Genomic DNA, 24,660 nt, shown 5'->3' with positions numbered 1-24,660 from the left:
TTACGCGTGGTGAGAACCTCATCTCTGGGCTGCAGTCCCACAGCCGATGTACAAGGGGCTGGTTTCTGGGCTTAATCACCCCAGTGGGCAGTGGACAGGGTGCTCCCACCCTCACTGGCCCTTTCTGGAAGCCTGCAGGTTGGTGCCTGAATAAATAGACACCCGCAGGGGGCAAGGGTTGAAAAGGCAATGGCTCCCTTTCAGGTTTTCAGTCTTTTCTGCCCCTCCTCCCTTTGCTCTCCCTTGGTCCTCATACCTACACTCCTGTCTTTTTACATCCAACTGACTCCCTGCTGGGTCACCTTTTTCACCACCTGCAAATCTCTGCTACAGTTGTGGGCATCAGTTGCTTGTTGTTCAGTCACTCAGTCATGTCTGACTCTTTGCGACCCCATGGACTGCAACAAACCAGGCTTCCTTGTCCTTCACCATCTCCTGGAGCTTGCTCACGCTCATGTGCATTGAGTCAGTGATGCCATCCAACCATCTCGTCCCCTGTCATCCCCTTCTCCTCCTGCCTTTAATCTTTCCCAGCATCTTTCCCAGGTCTTTTCCAATGAGTTGGCTCTTCACATCAGGTGGCCAAAGTATTGGAGCTTTCACTTCAGCATCAGCCCTTCCAATGAATATTCAGGACTGATTTCCTTTAGGATGGACTGGTTTCATTTCTTTGCTGTCCAAGGAACTCTCAAGAGTCTTCTCCAACACTGTGGTGTTGGATGCTCAAAAGCCTCAAACCTTCAGTGTTCAGCCTTCTTTATGGTCCAACTCTCACATCCATACATGACTACTGAAAAAACCATAGCTTTGACTATAGGGACCTTTGTTGGGAAAGTTATGCCTCTGCTTTTTAATATGCTGTCTAGGTTTGTCATAGCTTTTCTTCCAAGGAGCAAGGACCTTTTAATTTCATGGCTGCAGTCACTGTTCACAATCATTTTGGAAGACTTTAAAAACAAAACAAACAAAAAAGGGAGCCTGCATTTCTCCCCTCCAAAATGTAAGTCTTCTGCGTGGGTTCTCAGGAACCATCTGATCCATCTGTGGTCCCCCAGAGAGGTGGGGGGGGGAGGGGCGGGAAATAGCATTTTTAAAACCGAAGCAGTAAAACAAGGAGATCTCTGGTTCTGTCTTTACATGAAAATGAATTTGTAACTGAGCTGGGTATAATTGGGTTAAGGGAAAGTAAGCACTATGTAAATAAACTCTCAGAAATATCAGTAAAGCTCACCAGAACACATTGCTGACACAAGGAAGGAACCTGAGTCAGAATGATTGGCCAGAGATGACTCAGAATCTAACTCCATCACCAAAGAACCTGAAACTACAAGCCATGTGTCAGAGCAGTTCTCCTGGGTTCCCTGACCCTGCCGCTCTCCACCCTGTAGCCCCTTCCCCCAAAAGCCTCTTCCTTGTCAGCATGTGTGTCTCCTGGAACAATTCATTTCCCAGTGTTAGACAAAAGCCCACCCTCAGACCCTGCAAGGAGTCCCCCTTTCTGTAACAGATGGCAACTCCAGTGGGATTTCCTCACTGTGACTGATGCCCTGACCATTCAGGTACTTAAGGACAAGCTTGTCCACTGACTAACCCGACCCAGTGGCAGGAGCAGGGATTTTCTTTTGTCCCTTGTCTCCTCCCAACTCCGAAGACTGGCCTGAGTGCCCCAATCTGAAAAGGAACCAGAGACTTAAGACTGATAAGGAGCAAGGTAAGGAAGAAGGATCATCGAAAAAGCAAGAGAGTCCCAGAAAAACATCTACTTCTGCTTTATTGACTACACCAAAGCCTTTGACTGTATGGATCACAACAAACTGTGGAAAATTTTTCAAGAGGTGGGAATACCAGATCGCCTGACCTGCCTCTTGAGAAACCGGTATGCAGGTCGGGAAGGAAGAGTTAGAACTGGACATGGAACAACAGAGTGGTTCCAAATTGGGAAAGGAGTACATCAAGGTTATATATTATCACCCTGCTCACTTAACTTTTATGCAGAGTACATCATGAAAAATGCTGGGCTGGATGAAACATAAACTGGAATTCAAGATTGCCTGGAGAAATATCAATAACCTCAGATATGTGAATAACATCACCCTTATGGCAGAAAGTGAAGAACTAAAGAGCCTCTAGATGAAAGTGAAAGAGGAGAGTGGAAAAGTTGGCTTAAAGCTCATCATTCAGAAAACTAAGATCATGACATCCAGTCCCATCACCTCATGGCAAATAGATGAAACAGTGGAAACAGTGGCTGACTTTATTATTTTGGGCTCCAAAATCACTGCAGATGGTGACTGCAGCCATGAAATTAAAAGATGTTTGCTTCTTGGAAGGAAAGCTATGACAAACCTAGACAGCATACTAAAAAGCAGAGACATCATTTTCCCAGCAAAGGTCCCTCTAGTCAAAGCTATGGTTTTTTTAGTAGTCATGTATGGATGTGAGAGTTGGACTGTAAAGAAAGCTGAGCGTGAAAGAATTGATGCTTTTGAACTGTGGTGTTGGAGAAAGCTCTTGGACTGCAAGGAGATGCAACCAGTCCATCCTAAAGGAAATCAGTCCTGAATACTCTTTGGAAAGACTGATGTTGAAGCTGAAACTCCAATCCTTTGGCCACCTGATGCAAACAACTTACTCATTTGAAAAGACCCTGATGCTGGGAAAGATTGAAGGCGGGAGGAGAAGGGGACGACAGAGGATGAGATGGTTGGATGGCATCACCGACTCAGTGGACATGAGTTTGAGTAATCTCCAGGAGTTGGTGATGGATAGGGAGGTCCGGCGTCCTGCAGTCCATGGGGTCGCAAAGAGTCGGACACGACTAAGTCACTGAACTTAATTAAATTGAAGGAACAGAGCGTTGTGGTCTCCTGTAACCAGCGCACGTTCACGCCCGGTGTAAACAGGCAGGTCGGCTGGTTTGCAGGAAGGCGGGGGCCTGAATGAGAGCGCCCCGTGTGACCGCAAGAGTGCCCCTCCCCCACCCCGGCGCGGAGCGGCCTCGCGATTACTGCTAGGAAATCAGGGGCGGGGCCTGTCGGCGGAGCGCTGCCCAGGCAGTCAGCGCAGAGGGGGAGGTCCAGACGCAGCTGCCGGCTAGCGAGCGGGAAAGGATCGCGGGTTCTGACTTGGCAGCTTCGCACTCCTGCAAAATTGGAATCCAGGTGGCAAAGGGAGAGATGGGTGGCTCCAAGACCAGTCTTGGCTTCCTCGTTTTGCTTCTGATTGGCATGTTGAGCGGGACGTCCAGCGGTGAGTTTGAGGATGAAGCTGCGCGGGGGGTGGCGGGGGAACGCGAGGAGGTTGGATGGGTTATGGCCCGGAAAGGGGATGCGGGTGGTGTACGCCGGGGTTCGCGAAACTTCTTGCAGGGTGTCGCCGCCGCCGCCCCCTCCTCTTTCCCTTCCCTGGGCCCCTTTGCTCCTCGGAGGCTCCTCCCGGCTTCTTGCCGGCTCTCCGGGCCAGAACAGGGGTCCCTTGGGTGAAGTAGTAATGCCGGGAGTTTGGGAGGTGACGCTGGGAGAAGAGGGGGCCAGGACGCGGCAGAAAATGCGGTTGAAATCCCCCAAGGTTCCAGACCGCCCCTGGGAAGTGGGAGCGCTGGAGCCGGGCGGGATGGGACCAGTCGGCCTTCCCGCGGAGAAGGGACCCAGACCCGCTCCGAAAAGAACACCCTCCCGCCCCGAGCTGTGCTACAGAGACCCTTCTGGTCCCTACATCTCCCGGCCCGTGAAGGATCAGCGCTCTTTCCCGGCCGTAAGTTATAAACGCAGAGCGGACCCGGGTGCCCAGGAGGCTTCGGTGGCGCGCTCCTGGCCGAAATGTGCTTGATTGCTCTAGTCTGAGCCGCAGCTGCTGTCTCCATCCCCGGCCCCGGGCCCCTAGGCGGCGCTCCTCCCTGATCCTGGGGATCCGCAGCTGGGCTGCATCGGCGATCCCCTAGACTCCGCCGTGCGGCTACACCCGCGATCCCGGGGATCCGCGGCACGGCTCCTCCCGGATAACTGGGCTCTGCGGCGCGGCTCCACCATCGATCTCCCGGCTCCGCGGCGCGGCTCCTCCCCGATCCCGGGGCTTCGCGGCGCGGCTCTATTCGCTATCGCCGAGGCTCCTTGCACGGCTACACTCGAGATCCCCGTGCTCCGGCGTCTCTGTTCCTTCCCGATTCTGGGACTCCGCTGCGCGGCTCCAACCGGGGCCCCGGGGGCGGGGGCGAGCCTCTTCCTGAGCTGGGACAAGGTGCCCCGGCTCATTGGTCTAGATGCAAAACTTCTTTTATTAGAGAAGTGACCTTGTTGGGCACTACGTCTATACTTTAACCTGTTAGTAACCAGCGAGACAGATGTCCTGCCTTTCATTTGGTCTGCAGAGTCCAAGCTGAATATAAGCAGGTTTCCAAGTAGACAGTTTCGTGGACCTGCCCCAGGTCAGCATTTCTGCTTGGTGGGGGTGGAGGTGCGAGGGGCACGGGGTGGGGGGTTTCCACGCACTCTATCAGTGATTCGGAAAGTAGATAGTGAGGTTATGATACTAAATGCAGCTCAACTTGACAGTAAATTCTTCAAAACCCTTCTTCAAAAATTTGAAAGGAAGGAAAATGTGCTAACAAAATCTTGAAGTTAAAACTTCGGTCTTGGACGAAACCAGTAACAGAACTATCTGTGATCCTGTCCATGCAGCTCGGCTACTTCTACCCACGTGTTTTATATCAGCGCAGGGGTTTCCCGTGCAGTTATATTTCTTGTAGTGACAATATTAGCAGTTTTGCACCTTCATAGTGTGACAAGAATTGAACTGGAAGACAGCATCAGTGCACATTCCCAAGCATTGTCTCACCCCGTCCCAGATGACTGAGGATCTGAGAGGCGCCACACCCAACAGTGGTACTTCCGGCCGTTACCCTGCCTTGTGGGTGGGTGGAGGAGTGTCTTGAGAAGCGCCACTCCTTTGGAGGCCAGCGCTAAGGTGAAGGATATCGAAATATCCGAGGAGAGGATAACTATCCACGGAGAGGATGTACCCCAAAAAGGTAGTTTTGGGCATATTTTCCATGGGATTTACGTAGATGAAAAAGATCCAAATAAAGAACAGCAATCATCTGTGAAAACAGAGATTAAGCTTCTGAAATTCAGGTGACAGTGATACTCACTGAATGTTGTAAGCTATGAGATCTTCATCACAGAAATCTTCCTCCTATTTCCCTTGTGTGTATAGAAGAGAGAGAAAACCCCTCGTGATATTGCCTTACATGAATTGGGAGAATCCTAAATAGTTTTCACAGCATTGCAAATTGTGTGTCTCTGTGTGTGTGTTAGTCAGTCAGTCACGTCCGACTCTTACCACCCCGTGGACTGTAGCCCGCCAAGCTCTTCTGTCCAAGGAATTCTCCAGGCAAGAGTACTGGAGTGGGTGGCCATTCCCTTCTCCGGGTGATCTTTCCGACCCAGGGAACAAACTCGGGTCTCCTGCATTGCCGGCAGATTCTTCACTGTCTGAGCCACCAGGGGAGCCTGCAGCACCAATTAGTAGAGGCCAATAATCGCAGGCAATTTCTCAACAGGACCTGGTCCACAAGGTCAGATCGCCTGTGGAATGAGTTACCTGGTCAGAAGAGAAGTCCTCCACAAAGGCCAGGCTGCTAGGAGCTCTGCCACTGATGACAACCTCACGTTAAGAGTCCAGATAGCCCCTCTCCAGACTCTTATTCCCCGTGGACTCTCACTGTCAGGGAACAATGGAAGCATGGGATCAATGGATGGCTCATAAAAGTCTGGTTAAGAATGAGTTCTCCAGACTTCCCTGGTGATCCAGTCGCTAAGACTCCCCACTCCCAATGATGGGGCCCTGTTCTATCCTTGGTCAGGGAACTGGATCCCACATACCACAACTAAGAAGTCAGCATGTTGCAACTAAGAGTCTTCATGCTGCAAAAAGATCCCAAGTGCCACAACTAAGACCCAATACCTTCCCCCAAAAAAGATATTAAAAAAATAATTTTTTTAGTTCTCCAGTGCTAGTAATGTGTGGGCCTTCAGAGTGATACTGTAGGAGCTCATGGCTCTGGGCCAAACACTCTACATGAATGTGGACTCTTTAGAGATCTGAAAGAATGTTACTGAATACCCCAGCCTATCAACTGTCCTAATGAACCGTTTGCTGTGATGGCTTGTGCTGGGCCTTAGATTCAGAGGAGAAGCCCAGTTCCAGCAGCTGGCCCGGTGTCTCACAGACGTCCATGCAGCCCTGGGGGCCTGTGTCTGATTCTCCTCTCCCAGTCCCCCAGCGTCAGGAGGAAGGTGCCTGCTGAGGCCCACTTGGAGCCAGGCAGCCACATACATCACCCAGCACCACAGAAACACACTGTCTTCCAGAACACTGTGCCTTAGGAATGCCATAGCATCTAAACTTTCTAAGACAGACTTAGTGATGTGGAATATTTTCTAGATATCACTTTCATTAGGTTGAACTGAAAATGTTGGTATAAATTTTTTGACCAAGAAATTTTTAAACAATGTTATAAATAGTTTTTAAAATTGTATCAACACAAATACTTGGACTAGCTTAGTGCCAGGTGTTTTTTAGTTTTCACTTCCTCAAAGTAATGTAGTTGATTCACCCTTGAATGTGCCCTGCTTACTTGCTCAGTCGTGTCCAACTCTTTGCAACCCCATGGACTATGGAGTCCGTGGAATTCTCCAGGGTTGAATACTGGAGTGGATAGCCTTTCCTTTCTGCAGGGGATCTTCCCAACCCAGGGATCGAACCCAGGTCTCCCACATTGCAGGTGGATTCTTTACCATCTAAGGTACCAGGGAAGCTCAAGAATACTGGAGTGGGTAGCCTCTCCCTTCTCCAGGGGATCTTTCTGACCCAGGGATTGAACTGGGGTCTCCTGCATTGCAGGTGGAGTCATTACCTGCTGAGCCACCAGGGAAACCCTTCAGTTTCTCTCTTTTCTTTCTTCTTCTTCTTCTTCTTTTTTTTTTAATATTTATCACTAGTCTTGGGAATTATTTGTCTATAAGATGAAATACTTTGTCTTAGGAAAAGAAAAATGAAAAATGCTGTTGCCTTGTACAGGAAAAAGCAGTGTTCGAGGAAAAAAACTTAAAAGCTAGAAGAAAAAAAAGAGAAAAATACAATATACTAATAAAAAATACAATAGAAACAGAAACTACTCTTTCATGGAAAATTTTCTTTTTAAGTTTTTTTTAATAAAGAGGAGTTCTGCCTCCTCTTTGGGGTAAGTAGCAGCGGAATTCACTGAAGCATCTTAAATTTGGTAGATCCTAGCATTTCTGAGAGCCAGAAGTGGGCTTGGGACAGGTCAATAGTAAACAGTGGTGATTTTATTTATTTTTACTTTCTGGAAAAGGAGATAACACAATTCCAAAAGGTGCAATCCTGTTTTAAGGTTAAGAATCCCTTTTACTGCACCTGAACAGTGCTATGCACAGAATGGGTGCCCGAGTTGTGATGAGTAAAAAAAAAAAAAGAAAGAAACAGGTTTTGTGCTTATCTTCAGGCTGGCATAAGTATAAAATAGATTTTTAAAAGCACTTGAAAAAATTAATGGATTCAATTTATTAGAAAAAAAAATTCCATATGCATCCCCAGGAAGGCGCTCAATGCATAGCCACTGATCAGCGCCTCCCTGGAGTCAAAGCTCCTCCCAGACATTTCACGCTGTTACTAATTGAACCTAGTTATGACTCAGATCCTAATACTGGTGAAGTTAACAAGTGTGGAAAAGGTAAAGTTGGTTTGTTCAGGAGCCCTGGGAAAATAGTGACCTAACGTCCTCAGACCGTCTCCAAGTTTCCAGGTTAGAGAAGGGGGCGGAAGGGCTGCTGCGGGCGCGTCAGCGTCCTGTGCAGTCAGGTTGTTGGCACAAGGTGGACGTCTGAGCCTCACCAGGCTTATGGTTTCAGCCACTCTGGGGTCTGTGTGCTTGCAGCCAGCAGTTTTTATGTGCTGGGGCTCTGCTTCGTGTAGAAACAACTTGAGACTTGTGTCAGATCTTTGTTATCCTTCAGGGAACTGGTAAGTTCATGACACTGATATGTGGCTGGTCACAGTCTAAATTGTTACCAGTTTCCCAGCCTAAGGAGTATTCTTCCTTTCTCCATCTTAACGTGTCCTAATCCTTAACTCTTAAACCACTGTTTTGAGACTCACAGGAGGCCTGGCTGACTAAAGCTTTTCTACAAACAAGAGACGGGCAGAGACCATGGGGGGCAGGTCTTTCCACTGAGGCCCCCTAGAGCCCTTTTTGTTACAAGACCATTTATTACCCATTTTTCCATGATCCTAAGAAGCCCAGGGCCTCCAACAGCTTCCTATCTATTAAAGAGAATCTAAACATGGCCTCTATCAACTGGCATCCTATCCCTTTGTCTGATAACTCACCCAGCAAAACCCCCCGACCTGGCCCCCAGGACCTAATTTAGGAGGGACAGGAACAGGGTTTCCCAGAGTGTGACATAGGGCTTGAGGGTGAGGCTGGGCATCCCCACATTTACCCTTTGGTCCCACACTCATGTTGTCTAGGAATTGGGACAGCGGCAGCTATCTATAATGGTTATTGATTAAGGCAGGAGTTGACAGATTTTTTCTACAGAAGAAAGTAAATCTCCTTGTCTCTTTAGGCCATCTGGTATGTGTCTCTGGGTGCAAAAGGAGCTTCCACGTTTGTGGAGCACCAGGAGCCAAATATAATGTGTAAATCAACTGAGAACCAGACTTGTCCACTGTCCTGGTTTCTGACCCTGTAATGAGTGACCCATCCCCTAGAGAATCATCCAAGAGCTGCCTCAGTTGTCTGTTTATGAACCAGAAACTTACCCTGTCCTGCCCTGTAGCTTCTGGTGGTGGGAATGTGATAGGAGGTGGGTATGGCTGTTGTGAGCTAATGTGCCTCTTCTGCTGTAGACTGGCTTCCTTGGTTCCAGGAGCGGTAGGGGACACTGCGTGAAGCCCCAGGTGTGAGCAGGGATAGTGGCCCTGTATCAACTCTGGTGTCAGGCCTAGGTCACCTGCTGGTGCATCTTATTTGTTCCCTGTGGCCCTGGTTATGCCAAGCCACATAATCACTTCTGTCCTATGACGGCTGGCCTATCTGAACTAATGGTTAGGGGTTGATGAACCCAGATCATGATGGGCAACTCTGACATTCCATGACCAGAGGCTTCGTCTCTGCCAGGCCCCAGGACCATATCAGGAGCCAGTTGGTAAAGAATCCACCTGCAATGCAGGAGACCCGAGTTTAATCCCTGGGTCGGGAAGATCCGCTGGAGAATGGATAGGCTACCCACTCCAGTATTCTTGGGCTTCCCTTGTAGCTCAGCTGGTAAAGAATCCGCCTGCAATGCGGGAGACCTGGGTTCAATCCCTGGGTTGGGAAGATCCCCTGGAGAAGGGAAAGGCTACTCACTCCAGTATTCTGGCCTGGAGAATTCCATGGACTGTATAGTCCATGGGGTCACAAGAGTCAGACACGACTGAGCGACTTTCACTAATTGCTTTGACCATTGTACCAACTTTGCTCCTGACATACAACACTCCACCTGGAATCTGATCTTCCTCCATTTTCCATCCCTGTTCCTGCCGGAAGCCCACAGGGGCACCACTCCTGCCCCATCCCTGACCTTCCACAGAAGTCAACCTTGAGCTGTTGGACATGCTTCTCATCCACACTTTCCTGTCAGGCTCCATAGAGTTCATCAGGCTTTCCCATGGCGCCTGGTGGCCTGGACACTTTCCTGCCCTTTCATACAGTGTCCGCCCTGGCAGAGTCACTTCTCTGAGCCCTGGATCCCCTCCTCTACCACCTGCCAAGGAAGCTCTGGACTTTCTCTTCCATGCCATATGGGCCAGGCCTTCCAAGACCCATCCTAGTGGGAGATCAGCAGTGTCTCCCCGGCCTTGCTAAGTCCTGTGACCTCTAATTGTGAACTCTCCCTTCTCCAGCATTGGGTTCTGTGTCACCCGCCACCTCTTTGCCCCTCTCCCTGTGATCCTGCTTCCTCAGGAGCATCCCCACAGGCTCCCCATCTCTCACAGGATACGGGGTTGGACTCTGACAGTCCTCTGTCATCTAGACTTTTCCTGTATAGCAGCCTGGCACATCTCTGCAAAGGTTATGATGCTGGGAACTGACCTGGTGGACAAGGGGACACACCCAGGATGTGTGATCTTTGCCAGGCAGGAGAGGGGAGGTCACTGGCTGTATGGTGTGTGTTGTTGGGGGAGGGGGTCATTGCTCTGTCAGCCCAGCCCTGCACTGTACTCTGCTCTCATAACTGGGGGAAGGGGCCTGTGGGTGTTTTTTACCCAACCTCACATTCACTGTGTTTTGCCTTCACAGACGCTCATTGTATTTCCTGTAATTTCACCATCGATCCTTGGCCCAGACATGGTCAACCTTGGTGTGAGGTTCAAGGGAGAGTGGGGTCAAAAGGTCTTTCTCTCCTACGTCTGTGATAGAGCTGAGATCAAGTACATGAGTCCAATAGGAGAGGAAGTGAAAAGTATGAAACTTTTCTCGGAAACGCAGACGGAAACACCCAGAGACCCTGGGGACTTGCTCAAGGAGCAAATGCCTGATGTTACACGAGAGAGATACACAGACAAGGGTGAGTGAGGAAGTCCAGATGCAGGAGGAGCAGACTGGGGGCTCAGCTGCGTCCACTGTTTTTGGGTAAAAAAAAAAAATTGGATATTGTCCTTCCCTAGTAGCCCAGTGGAAAGAGCAGCTGTTGCAGGAGAGACCAGGGCCAGATTAGCTGGGCCCAGGGGAGGTGGACCCAGGTGGGGCAAAGAATCTGTCAAGCCCAGAGGCTGAATTCATTTTTTTACTCAGTGTGGTCAGGCCCTCTGACCCTGCAGGCCAAGATGACGTGCTGGCGTGAAGACAACGGACACATCAATGGATCCTGGAAGTTTGGATTCCATGGAAAACTGTCCCTCCTCTTTGACTTGGAGAATGGACATTGGACAGTGGTTCATTCTAAAGGGAGGCGGATGAAAGAGAAGTGGGGGAATGACAGAGCTGTGACCTACTTCTTCAAGAAGGTCTCCATGGGAGACTGTCAGCTTTGGTATCAGGCTTTCTTGGTGCGCTGGGAGAGAATGTTGAAGACCACGGGTAGGTGAGAAGATTAGGAGAAAGTGGTAGTTCTCTCGTGGTGACATGGACCCACCCGTCTGTGTGTGTGTGTGTGTGTGTGTGTGTGTGTGTGTGTGTGTGTGTGTGTGTGAAAATGACCCGTCAGAGGTGAGTTGCTCCCGAAAGAACAATGACCCGGGGATGCTCTGTCGTCCTCTTTCCTCTTTTACCTGCTGACGTCTCTCCTCACAGCACAGGCCTTTGGACGATTGAACATGGATTCTCACTGATCCTAAACATGAGAGCATCTCCATGATTCCAATCTCCTTCTTACTCTTCCCTCTTTCCAGAGTCTTCTTTTAAATGTCACCAATCCTCCTTCTGGAAATCTGTCAACACCACCTCTGCTGTCAGCTCCTGAGGACTCCATCCTCATGTCACCGTCTCTGATGTCACAGCAGGACTGAGTGACTGTTAGAAATCTTGCTCCTCCATTAGCTGTCAGAGCCCCTGAGGACGGGGCTCCTCCCTTCCCCCATCTCTCCTGAGGACCTGTAACAGGGCCTCCACATGTGGGTGCAAACTGGGCAATAGGGATACCTGAGTCAGCGGGGTGAGGAGGCATCTGCTGAGTTTGGTCTGGACAAGGGATTCACCCTCACTCTCCTTGCAGCATCACCGATCACAGGCCCCCCTACAGTCCAGTCCTCGGCCCCAGCCATCAATCACGTCACCTGGATCCTCCCCGTGGTCCTCACCAGTTTCATCATAACTGTCTTCCTGGGCTGAATCCTTTCTAGGAACAGGTACTGAGGGCAGAATCCAGAGGGAAGGCAGGGGCACAGGGCCTGGTGTGAGGACGGGGAAGGTGAATCCCAGCTGACCCCTGCCCTCACTGAACCTCCTCATCCTGGAAATGAGCAGGTGGGTAAGACCCCATATCACCTGAGAGCAATAATTGCGGGCCCAACTCCAAAGACCCGTTCTCACAGGAAGTGGCTTGGGCCAAGCAGGCAAGGCAGGAGCCCCACAGGAGAGACTGTGGGAAGGGGCGAGGCCAGGCCTGTGCTCCTGGGGCAGCAGCAGTTCTGACTCAGCCTGTGGCCTGCCCGTCACCAGCCTCCTGGGGGCCCAGAGCCTCCATCACTGAGCGGCCCTGCCTTGAGCAGAGGTGCCTGGGGATGGTGGGCCTGAGCTGGGGTGGAGGCGCCCAGCTGGGCGGGACCAGGAAGAGATGGGGGGCAGGGACCCTGGTCCTGAGAGCTGTGTGTGCTGCTGGCTCAGAGGCTGGAGGGGAGGGAAGGGAGGAGGTTTGCCTGCAGCCCCCCAGGGCTGTCAGGAGGCAAGGCCCCTCCTCCGGGGACCTGCTCCCTGGTCCTTTAGGCCCCCCTCGGGGAGGATCCGGACCTGAGTGAAGGGAGCAGATTGATTCCTCACTGGCTCCAGTCCTGAGCCTGAGCAGGGGGTGTCAGGGCCTGGGGTGACTCTGTGATGCAGGAAGGAAGGAGGAGGGGACAAGAAGCTGCTGGGCCTGGGGTGGGGGTGGGGGTGGGGGACATAGGAGCCCCTCAGTGAGGGCGGGGCTGGAGGGGGGCTGGGGAGGGACAGCCCCAGGAAAGTGACAGGATTCCTCTGCCCCCTGGACCAAGGCCTCTTTCTTTTCTGCAGGAGACGGTGCTCCCAGGAACCCCACAGGTGCTCTGTCTGCCTTTCTTCTGCTCTTCACTTTAGATCCAGGAGATCAGACCCCATGGATCCTGAGTCTGTTTTCCGGTTACGATGACACAATAGATGCATCATCTCATGGGTTTTATCACGTTTGACGAAATCCTACTCAGCATCTCTTAAAAAAAAAAAAGCAACAATTTATTTCACCACTTTCTCCTGGTGCTAAGTGATGGAATTTCTACACTGAAATGTTGAGGTACTTGAAGAAATCTCCGAAACAGGACATATTTCATCGTATTCTAGTTTGTGGATAATTAGACTCTGCCTCGTGACCTCATTCTTACAAATGATATTGCAAGAAAAATACCTCTGCTAGTATAGCACTCAGGGATTCCTTCTGTGTCTGGAGAAATCACCTCAGCCTGTTTTCAATAGAACAAAGTTTTATTTATGACTGTCTCCCTTAATAATTTATTATACTGAAAGTGAAAGTGTTAGTCGCTCAGTCGTGTCTGACTCTTTGTGACCCCGTGGACTGTAGCCTGCCAGGCTCCTCTGTCCATGGGATTCTCCAGGCAAGAACACTGAAGTGGGATGCTGTTTCCTTCTCCAGGGGACCTCTCCAACTCAGGGATTGAACCCGCATCTCCTGTGTCTCCTGTATTGACAGGCGGATTCTTTACATTCTGAGCCACTGGGGAAGCCCATTTATTAAGCTACTGCTATTTAAATAAAAATCTCAGTAGTCCAGAAAACTTGAAGTATTTAAGTTTCTCTCTCACGAGAGAAGTCATGATGTTTCACCATTTCTCCACCTTATGGGATTAAATGTGCCTGGTGCTTCTGAGAAAACATGGTCTGAGCGGATGCGTGCGCCCTGTGTTCATGGCAGCGCTGTTCCCAGCAGCCAGGCCTGGAAGCTACCTCGTGTCCACTGACAGATGAATGGAGAGAGATGTGGACATATATCCAGTGCAGTGTTACTCAGCGTCAAAAAGAATGAAATAACCCCGTATGTAGCAACATGGATGGACCTGGAGATTGTCATATTGAACAACATAAGTCAGACAGAGAAGCAGAAACACCTTTTGCCATCACTTATATGTGGAATCCAAAAAGTCGTGATACAAGTGCTCTTACTTACGAAAGAGAAAGAGACTCAGAGACTTATAGAATGAATTTATGGTTGCCAGGGGGAAAGGATGGGGGGAAAGTATAGTTAGGGAGTCTGGGATCAAGATGTACACATTGATTTATTTAAAATGGATAACCAGCAAGGACCTCCTGTGTAGCACATAGAACTCTGCTCAATGTTATGTGGCAGTCTGCGTGGGGATGGGAGGGGAGTCAAGGAAGAATAGATGCATGTACGGAAGTGAAAGTGAAAGAAGCTTAGTTGCACAGTCATGTCTGACTCTTTGGGATCCCGTGGACTGTAAGCTGCCAGCTCCTCTGTCCATGGATTCTCCAGGCAGGGCAGTACTGGGGTGGGTTGCCATTTTCTTCTCCAGGGGATCTTCCCGACCCGGGGATCGAACCTGGTTCTCTTGCATTGCAAGCAAATTCTTTACCAACTGAATCACCAGGGAAGATAGAGACATGTATGTGTGTGTTAATTCCCTAGCCTAGCTTCTTTGTGCTGCTCATTCGGGACGCCTGCACTCCTCTCTGGATGTATATTTCCACTTCGCTTCCATCTTAAATAAACTGTTTCTCTGTATGTCTCCAGTAATAACTTTGGTACCTGTTTTTACAGTTTTTGCCTTGAAATATTCTTGCTTTCAAAGACGGTAAGAGCCAAGGGAACTTTGCATCTCGCCCCTGGTGTTTAGTGTCTAGAATTCTTAATTTTACACCAAGCTACCCAGGTTCAGTTCCTGGGTAGGAAACTAAGATCACTCTCTAGCACAGTCACTGCTTTCTCTCAGAGATCAATATTAAGGAAATATACACCTTATATTATTACACTTTATGTTAAGGTGTAAACATGCACCTTAAATATACAGATAGAGGGGCTCCACAAGTTTGTCATGGGAGAATTTGCCTCCGCCAAGAGTTTAAAAAAAAAGAAAGTCCTCTCAAGGTTAACCTGGTTCCTTCCCTTTTAGGCCCTTTAATGGCTATTGTTGGTATTTCCTTTCTAGTCCTTGTTTATTTAACCTTTTGATTGACTTTGTGCCTGTAGGATCTACCAGTTTGAAATAACACTCATGGTGGCTCAAGGAATATAGCCCGTTCCAGTGGAGGGTGGCCCAGATGCATCCATGTAGGTCCTTGTGAGGGACTTCTGCACCTTGAGGGGAGGCTCAGGTCAGTGGTCCCTGTCCAGCAGGGAGAAGTTTTGATAGAAGGAAGCTTTGGCCCCTTAACCCTTCAGAATAAGGGTGTAGAACCCCTCAGTGGGTAATGAGACAGGCTGGGACAATTTGCTGCAGTGAGTGTACCTGGACAAAAGTCATATCAAGCATCAAAATATAAAGAAATTATAAGGGGCTGAAAATAATTGCTTGCATGTGCAGTTGGGGCAAATAATCAACAACAAGATACAAAAAGACCAAAAACCCAAAGCAAGTTCAGAGCAGCCAGGAGCAAAAGCAGGTACTTAGTCATGATCCCTGCATACAGCACCACCAAGGGGGAACAAACCACCCAGGTCACCACTCTGGTCTGAACCCAGAATCCGCCCACACCCTCATCTCTTATGTGGGACCGGCTCCCCCATCCTGTGGAACCAGCAAGGGAACATGTTACTTGTTTTTGCTTCCTCATGAGTCCCAATAAAGCTTTTTTTCCCCCCTGAATTTGTGTCTGGCCTTTTGTAAACTACTACTGATCAAGTCCAAGAACTCTGGTCAGTAACACAGGAGGACTTTGGCTGAAGGTCAGGAATGCTGGTCAGAGATGGTGTCTCCAGTGGGCTTCATCAGAAACGGATTGAACACATGCAAATTCCAGGTGGGGGCTCACTGTGTCAGGAACAGAGCAGGTGCAGTGGCTGATATGACCAGAGAGATGGGAAGGCCAGCCGGGTCCTGATTGCAGAGAGTATGATGCTGGTTCACAGCATACGGAGACCCTAGAGGCAGACAGCCTGGATGGGTGGCCAACCTAGATACAAACTGCACGATGGAAAGGAATGAAACACAGGAATTCCCTGCTGGCCCACTGGTCAGGACTCCGGGCCTTCACTGCCAGGTGCCCTGGTTTGATCACTGGTCAGGGAACTAAGATCCCAAAAGCCAGGCAGCCGACCAAAAAACAAAAAACCCCAGAAACGAAAAGAAAATAAAACACAAGCTCGATGATCACGATGCTGAAAAGAGCCATCACAACAGCTTGTCTGGATACTTTGCCCCATTTCTAGAACTGAGCCAGTTATCAGAACCGAGAATCCATGACTAGAGAGAGATGCCAGTTTCCAGCAGGAAGGCCTCTTATCACCATGGCAAGCGCAGTGCAGCAGTCTCTGGCCTTCCCCATCCTTGGGAGCCACATGGCCATTGACTCAGGTAAGTGCACACTGGGACGCAGAAGCCACCCCCACATTCCTGTGGACCCAGTGTGTGACTCACATCATGTCCAGAGATCTGAAGCATCATCACAGCCCCGCTGTTATTAATGTGATGCATGAGATGTAGGGCATTGAATACATAACCGTCCTGCCTCCACTTACACGGGTATCATGGTGTGTGAAGACCCACACAGTGGTTATTTTACATTGTGTGGATTTGAACCAGTGATGGAAAAGTCTCTGTAGTTAGGAACGGAGTGAAGGCTGCCATAGTTGAGAAGTATGAGTACATTCTCATATTGTCTTTCCTTTGCTACAAATAGAATGTTGCAAGACCACCTTTTTCTGGGTATAATGACAGAGATTAGTGACAATCATAGCCCTAAAGCATGCAGGGCTGTGATCCCTTCACATCTCCTTTTTATATCTGCCTAGTCTAAAGCATTTCTATCAATGGCTGGATACTAAATATTTCAGAATTTGCAGACCAGAGGCCTCTGCAACTGGTTAACTCAGCTGTGGAAGGTGTTCATGGAAAGGACATGAAGGAATGAGTATGGTGGAATCTGCCACGAGCACCCTAAGACCCTGTAGCACCCATGACACAGAAGTCCATCAGCGGGGAAATCATGCCGGGGGTAACCTGCCTGCCTGCTTGCTAAGTCACTTCAGTCATGTCTGACGCTTTGCGACCCTATGGACTGTAGCTCACCAGGTCCCTCTGTCCATGGGATTCTCCGGGCAAGAATACCAGAGTGGGTTGCCATGCTCTCGCCGAGGGACAGCTTGTGACATCCTCATCAGAGCATCACAACCCAGCCCCACAGGGTCAGAGGCTCGGCCACACCACGTGTAGTGGGGAAAGCCGATCATTTAAACGTGGCTACTGATAGGATCCTGAGTCTGGTAGAGAAGGGACCTCTGGTCTGGATGAACTGGGCTCATCCACTTGGTAATCGTTACTGAGAGGCCAGCTGTCCTAGGATAGAAGTGACTGTGTGGTTTGGCATAAGCAGGGCCACAGGGGACAAATAAGGTGACCAGCAGGGGACTGAGCCCTGACCCCAGAACTGTCATACCTCCCCTATCCTCTGCCACTTCTGCGGCCTCACACAGTGTCCCTGTGGCCCCTGGGGCCGAGGAAGCCAGTCTACAACAGAGGAGGGGGCGCTAGCCTGTAACTGCAGGACCCACCCTCCTGTCACATCCCCACCACCAGAGGCTACAAGGCAGGACCTGGCAGGGTTGAGATTCATGAACAGGCAGCCGAGGCAGCCCCTGGATGATTCCCCAGGTGATGAGTCACCCATTGCTGGGGTTCGCAAACCAGGGCAGTGGTCAGAGGGATTCCTTTTGTTTTTCACATTGTCTTTGCCTCTTGTCACACCACAAACGTGGAGGTGCACAGAGACAGACGCCAAAAGGCCTGAAGAGATGAACAGATTTATTATCTTCTGCAGATTTCCCAGCTCCTTTCTTAATTGATAACCATGACAGGCTGCCATCTCCACATTCTGTGGACGATATGAATGTGGGACTAAAGGGGAGAAGTGGGGGTGCCCCTCCTCACCCTCAGGCCCCATGTCACACTTTGGGGGACTGGGCTCCCGTCCCTCCTGGGGACCAGGCTGGGAGGTTTTTGCTGGGGTGAGTCCCCAAGCAAGGGGATAAGATGCCAGTTGGTGGAGAGTGTGACTCAGGTCCCTTCTCAGGTGGGAAGGTATTGGCGGCTCTGGGCTTCTCGGGATGCAGAAATGTGGGATGAACTTAGTGAGCTGCAGGGGAGGAGCTGTGACCCCTAAGGGGATGTGTCTGGGGAAGTAAGAGCCCAGGGCGGCACGGGTGGTTTATGGCATGTAAAGCGGCCTGGGAGTTCAAGGGCACAGGGCTGTGTGGAGGAGAAGGGTCTGTGTGAACAGATGAAGTCAGTGCTACGCTTCTCAGGGGGTGTTTGGGCTCCCCCCACAGGAAGGGGGCCTGGCCCAGCCCTGCCATGGGGGCTCCCACTCCTGGGGGCGTGGGTGAGGGGCTGGGAGCTTGGGGATAGCAGTGTTCCCTCCATGCTCTCTCCTTGGCCTCTCGCCGCCCCACCTCCCATTGTCTGAGCATTGCTTTTTCAACCAAGTTGCCCTTTTGCTGGCCTGAAAGTGGCCAACCAGCCCAGCAGCTGCCAAGAAGGAAAGGAGCTCACCTAAGGATTGAGGAGGAGGAGGCGGAGGCAACCCCGCTCCCGTAGGCTCTCTAACCAAGGCCAGCTTAGGTCCACTTTCTGGTTATAATGCATCATCCTCGCCTTCTCCCAGCAGGTTCACCAGGAGCTCACCACCCTGCGCTCTGTGGACACAGTTGAGCAGCAGAAGCAGGACCAGGAAGCAAGACTGATGTTGGTGCCAGCAGCCCTTGCCACCTGGAGCCCGGGGTGACCCACCGTGGGGAGGAGCCTGGCTGGCCAGTGGAGGAGGGGACGACTCCCCAGAGTCCTCCCACTGGAGTCTCTCCTGGGGGCTCCCCCCAGGCTCCCCACACCCTCTGTGGGACTGTTGTTCACCAAAATTTCAATGATCTGTGCCTCACCTTTCTTCTGTCCATCCCCTTCTCTGGATCCCCATGTTCTTTGTGTTTTTTTAGCAGCACTAACACCTGATAAGGGGCTTCCCAGGTGGCGCAGCAGTAAAGAATCCGCCTGTCAATGTGGGAGATGTCTGTTCCATCCATGGATGGGAAGGATCTTCTGGAGAAGGAAATGGCATCCCACTCCAACATTCTTGCCTGAGGACATCCCATGGACAGAGGAGGCTAGCGGGCTACAGTCCACAGGATCACAGAGATACAACTTAGTGACTAAACAACAACAATTCCTGAGACAGGGGTTGGTGAGTCCTCAGTATACACAAATTCGGGGTTACCTGCATGATCGCCTCAGGTCCTAAATGAATATTTAGCCTCTATTCATTCCATTAGGTAGCATTTCCCATTTACAAATGTGTAAATTGAGGCATGGCAAGATGAAGAAACTAGCACAGTCCAATTTTGTCCAGATTCCTTTTTCCGGAGGTATCTATAGTCCACATCCATGAAACTGCTTCAGGTGCTAGTTCCAACCTCCCCAGCCCTCCACCTCTGACCTCACACCTGGAGATCTGGGGTGAGGCTGGGGGTCAGGGGCATGCATGAGGTGAATCTGGTTGCCCCGGTCCCTGTGGCCCATGCTCCTCCCACAGGGCTGACCTGGCCCATCTCTGACTTCCTCCTGTTCTCCCAGTCCTTCTTCCCTGTGGTCTGAGTCTACCAGGGGCTTCCAGGTTGCCTCCTCCAGGGGATTCAACCCAGGCTCCCGCCCCCAGCCCTTCATAATGGAGTTTCTCCCCCACAGGTCACCAGGCCCCACCAAGCTCTTGTCCCACCCAACCCTGAGTCCTGCCCACCCTTGTGGGTCTCTTGTCCTCCAACTGGCCTCCCAGCACAGGTCCGTCCCACACAGAGAGTCTAGTGAGTCCGTTGAGAACCTTCCTGCCTCCTTTGCACCTGTTGACTCACAGAGTTTGCTGCTGTCTGAGGGCGGCAGCTGGGTGACCCCAAGGTGGAGCCTGGTGGTGGGATGTGAGTCAGGGCTTCTGCCAGATGAGCCTGCGTGTGGCCATGCGGTCACACGGCTCATCAGGACCCCGGGACCTGCGACGATTGTCTCAGCCTGGGCTGGGGTCACAGGGAGGCGGGGCAGAGCTGAGGGATGGCGAGATCCAAGCTTGGCTCCTCTGTGTGTGTGTGTGTGTGTGTGTGAGGTGTGTGTGTGTGTGTGTGTGTGTGTGTGTTGGTGAGGGGGTGGCTGTTTGCAGAGAGTCTTCTGTGTGGAGCCCTGTTGGCTGTGAGGCCCAGCCAATGCTAGGCATGGTCTCCAAATGCTGGCCAGAGCACCAGACACTTTGCAATCTGCGGACTCTGTGCTGGGACAGGGAGCAAGCAATTCTGTGCCCATGGTCTCTAAGAGTGGAGTCTCCGTTTCCCACAGTCCTCCAGTACTCCAGATCATAAATCCTCTTGGTTTCCAAAATGGGAGTGGGGGAGTGGGGGCGTGGGGCTGCTTCTCCCAGCGCTGCACCAGGGCTGGGGTGCCTGATGTAGGGCCAAAACCTCCTGCTCCTTAGGCAGAATGCTCCAGTGTGATGACCCCTCTGTTTGAGAGTAGTTGGCGAAAGGGTCCCGACTAGATCCCTTCTTTTCTGCTCCTGCCCTTCTCAGTGTGGTTCTTTCTCTATGCTGGTTGTAGAGGGGATATTCTGCCAGTTTCAGGTCATTTTCTCGGAAAGAGAGCTGTTGTGTATGTGGTTGTAGTTTTGGTATGTTCATGGGAGAGCGGAGCTCAGGGCATCCTACTTGGCCATCTTGATTTTGCCTTTGTGTGATCAATGATCTTTCATGTTAGTATTGTAATTGTTTTGGGGTGCCAGGAACCATGGGCACATTGCCATCTGATATGTGTGTGTGTCCTGACTGCTCCGTTGACCCGTCCATCTCTCTCCTGAGACGCCTGAGTCCCTGAGACACAACAATATCGCAATTAGGCCAATTAATAACCTTACCTCTACATGACCCATTGACAGGAAGCATCACGCCTCTCTCACTTTAAATCCAAAGACAGAAATGGTTAGGCTTTTGAAGAAGGCATGTCAAAGCCAAGATGGGCCAGAAACTAGGTCTCTTGCCCCAAATCGTCAAGTTGTGAACGCAAAGGGAAAGTTCTTAAAGGAAATCAAAAGTGCTCCTCCAGTGAACACACAAATGAGAAGATAGCAAAACAGACTTATTGCTGATATGGAGAATCTTTCAGTGGACTGGACGAAAGATCACAACGCTGCCTTAGGTCAAAGCCTAATCCAGAGCAAGACCCTAGCTCTCTTCAATTCTATGAAGGCAGAAAGAGGTGAGGAAGCTGCAGAAAAAAAGTGCAAAGTCGGTAGGGATTGGTTCATGAGGTTTAAGGAAAGAAGCCATCTTCCTGACATAGAGCACAGAGTGGAAGAGAGAGGGTTGATGCAGAAGCTGCAGCAAGTCATCCAGAAGATCTAATAGAATAATCTCTGAAGATGGCTATCCTAAATGAGAGCTTTCCAGTGTAGAGAAGTGTTCTATTGGAAGAAGATGCCCCCGAGGACTTGCATGGCTAGCAAGAAGTCAGTGCCTGGCTTCAAAGATTCAAAAGATAGGCCAACTCTCATGTTAGGGGCTAATGCAGCTGGTGACTTGAAGCCAAACCTCACTTACCTTCCAAAAATCTTTGTGACTTTCAGAATTATGCTAAATCTATTCTGCCTGTACTCCGCAAATGGAACAACAAAGATGAGATGACTTCTGTTTACAACACTGATTACCAAAAGTATTAAATCCACTATTGAGACCTACTGCTCACAAAAAAGGATTCCATTCAAACTATCACTGCTCATTGAGAATGCACCCAAGAGCCCTGATGGAGAAGTACAATGATATTCATGTTGTTCTCACACCTGCTAAAACAGCATCCATTCTGTAGCCCACGGACCAAGTAGTCATTATGTTCAAGTTGTCGAATTTAGGAAATAGTTTCTGCAAGGCTATAGCTGCCACAAATAGTGATTCCTCTGATGGATCTGGGCAAAAGTCAATTGAAAACTTTCTAAAGTGAATTCACGATTAGAAGTTCCAGCCAAAACATTCGTGATTCATGAAAAGAGGTTGAAATTTCAACATTCATAGAAATTTAGAAGTTGATTTTAACCTTCTTAGATGACTTTGAGGGGTTCAAGAGTTCACTGGAAGAAGTAACTACAGATGTGGCAGAAATAGCAAGAGAGCTAGAATTAGAAGTGGAGCCTAATGTAAAGATGGGAGTGATTGTTGCAATCTAATGACACAATTGGAATAAATGAGAGTTGACTCTAACGGATGAGCAAAGTGGTTTCTTGATATAAAATCTACTCCTGGTGAAGATTCCGTGAAGATTGTTGAAATGACAGCAAAGAACTTAGAATATTCTAACTTTAGAATACATTTAGTTGAAAAGGCAGGACTTGAGAGGATTAACCCTAATTTTGAAAGAAGTTCTACTATGGGTAAAACACTGTCAAAGAGCATTGCAGGCTAAGAGAATTAATTCTTCTGTGAAAGTAAGAGTCAAATGATGTGGCAAAGTTCATTGCTGTCTTATTTTCAGATTGCGCTACCCACCGTAACCCTCAGCCACCACCCCAATCAGTCAGCAGCCACAGACACTGAGACAGGACCCTCCACCAGCAAAAAGATGGTGACTCCCTGGAGGCTCAGATGTTGTCCAACATATTTTATTTTAGAAACAAAGTGTTGTGTATTAAGGTCTGTACATTGTTCATTTAGACATAAAGGTATTGCATACTTAACAGACTTCCATATCAACATACTATTATGTGCAGTGGAAATGAAAAAATGTGTGATTCTCTTTATTGTGACATTTACTTTATTGCCCTGGTCTGGAACCCAGCCCACAATATCTCTGAGGTTGGCCTCTATCTACATGGCTTTTAGTCTATGTTTTCTAGCCTGGAACTAACACTCAGATGGCTGCATAGTAGGGTGAACACATGACCTACTGTTGGGATATGGTGAAATATACTTTTAAAAATCCAGAGAATTTAAGGATCAGTTCACAACTGGACTGCATATTACTTTAGGAGTGATCCTTAAATTCTCTGTTTCCACAAGAGATAAAGCATTATCATTGGTTTTATTTAATGCCATCATGGGGAGGAATGGTGAAATACCATGACTTTTCTCCTGGATTAGAAAACAGGCATGAAGGACTTAACTTTTCTGCAATATAGAGATGATGACTTAAGAATCAGTATAAAGGCTTCCCAGGTGGTGCTTGTGGTAAAGAATCAGCCTGCCAGCGAGTGAGGAACAGGAGACACAGGAGACATGAGTTTGATCCCTGGATCAGGTAGATCCCCTGGAGAAGGAAATAGCAACCCACTCCAGTATTCTTGCTTGGGAAATCCCATGGACAGAGAAGACTGGTAGTCCATGGGGTTGCAAAGAGTCGAACATGACTCAGCACAAATAGGGTAATAGTATGAAGGGAACAAGTCAATGTAAAATTTTACTCCTTTGAAATTATAATGAAGTTGTTTCTCTGGATATAGAAAAAAAAATCACTGAGTCCTGCAAAAGCAATTGTATTTTTCAAGCAATATCATCATTTTTAAGAATAAGGTCACGATGCAGGGGAAAGTCTAATTTTCCAAAAACTAGAAGATTGAAAGTATTATGTCTGTGGTGATCTCTTGTTCTAATAGTTGAAAGTATCAGTGCAGAGACTGCATCACTCAACACCAAGAGAAAATGGGAAAGGAGATTTGAAAATAACAATAATAATAATAATTTGAAAAAAATAAAGAGGTTGAGGAGGATGTTCATCAGATGTGACAAGAGACACGAGATGGTGCAGCCACTGTGTCATCATAACTCATAGACAGACTTGGGATTCCGAACGTCTGACTTCTTGGCTCTAAAATGAACAGCAAGAGAAGGACAGCGGCCAAGCAAAGACTCATTCCTGAGGCCAACAGAGCCTGTCATCGGCTTTCTGGGAACACCGTCTCCTGCAGAAAAGAAAGAGGTGTTGGTCCAGGAGGCTGAGGAATCCTGTCACTTTCCTGGGGCTGCCCCTCCCCATCCCCCACAGCCCCGCCCTCACTGAGGGGCTCCTATGTCCTCCACCCCCACCCCCACCCCAGGCCCAGCAGCTTCTTGTCCCCTCCTCCTTCCTTCCTGCATCACAGAGTCACCCCAGGCCCTGACACCCCCTGCTCAGGCTCAGGACTGGAGCCAGTGAGGAATCATTCTGCTTCCTTTACTCAGGTCCGGGTCCTCCCCGAGGGGGGCCTAAAGGACCAGGGAGCAGGTCCCCGGAGGAGGGGCCTTGCCTCCTGACAGCCCTGGGGGGCTGCAGGCAAACCTCCTCCCTTCGCTCCCCTCCAGCCTCTGAGCCAGCAGCACACACAGCTCTCAGGACCAGGGTCCCTGCCCCCCATCTCTTCCTGGTCCCGCCCAGCTGGGCGCCTCCAGCCCAGCTCAGGCCCACCATCCCCAGGACCTCTGCTCAAGGCAGGGCCACTCAGTGATGGAGGCTCTGGGTCCCCAGGAGGCTGGTGACGAGCAGGCCACAGGCTGAGTCAGAACTGCTGCTGCCCCAGGAGCACAGGCCTGGCCTCGCCCCTTCCCACAGTCTCTCCTGTGGGGCTCCTGCCTTGCCTGCTTGGCCCAAGCCACTTCCTGTGAGAACAGGCCTTTGGAGTTGGGTCTGCAAAGGCCTTCCCACCCCTTCCTCCGGGGCTGAGAGCCTGGCCCCTCTCATCTCGGCCCCTGG

General features: G+C 50.0%; 1 protein-coding gene and 1 pseudogene across 1 annotated transcript in view; one reads left to right on the top strand and one right to left on the bottom strand.

Moving 5' to 3' along the window:
• Positions 1-3,122: 3,122 nt before the first annotated feature.
• Positions 3,123-13,327, top strand: LOC122684473 (annotated as a pseudogene).
• Positions 13,328-22,566: 9,239 nt separating this feature from the next.
• Positions 22,567-24,660, bottom strand: part of LOC122684451 (low-density lipoprotein receptor-related protein 11-like) — a 79,168-nt gene continuing 77,074 nt past the window's right edge. Inside the window, exon 8 of the mRNA XM_043888565.1 lies at positions 22,567-23,893. Coding sequence (XP_043744500.1) covers positions 23,842-23,893 — 52 coding nt within the window. The 3' untranslated portion in view covers positions 22,567-23,841. The remainder of the gene's footprint in view (positions 23,894-24,660) is intronic.

This window comes from Cervus elaphus, chromosome 26 (assembly GCF_910594005.1).
Source record: "Cervus elaphus chromosome 26, mCerEla1.1, whole genome shotgun sequence".
Classification (NCBI taxonomy): domain Eukaryota; kingdom Metazoa; phylum Chordata; class Mammalia; order Artiodactyla; family Cervidae; genus Cervus; species Cervus elaphus.
This window is presented reverse-complemented; position numbering and strand designations above follow the sequence as displayed.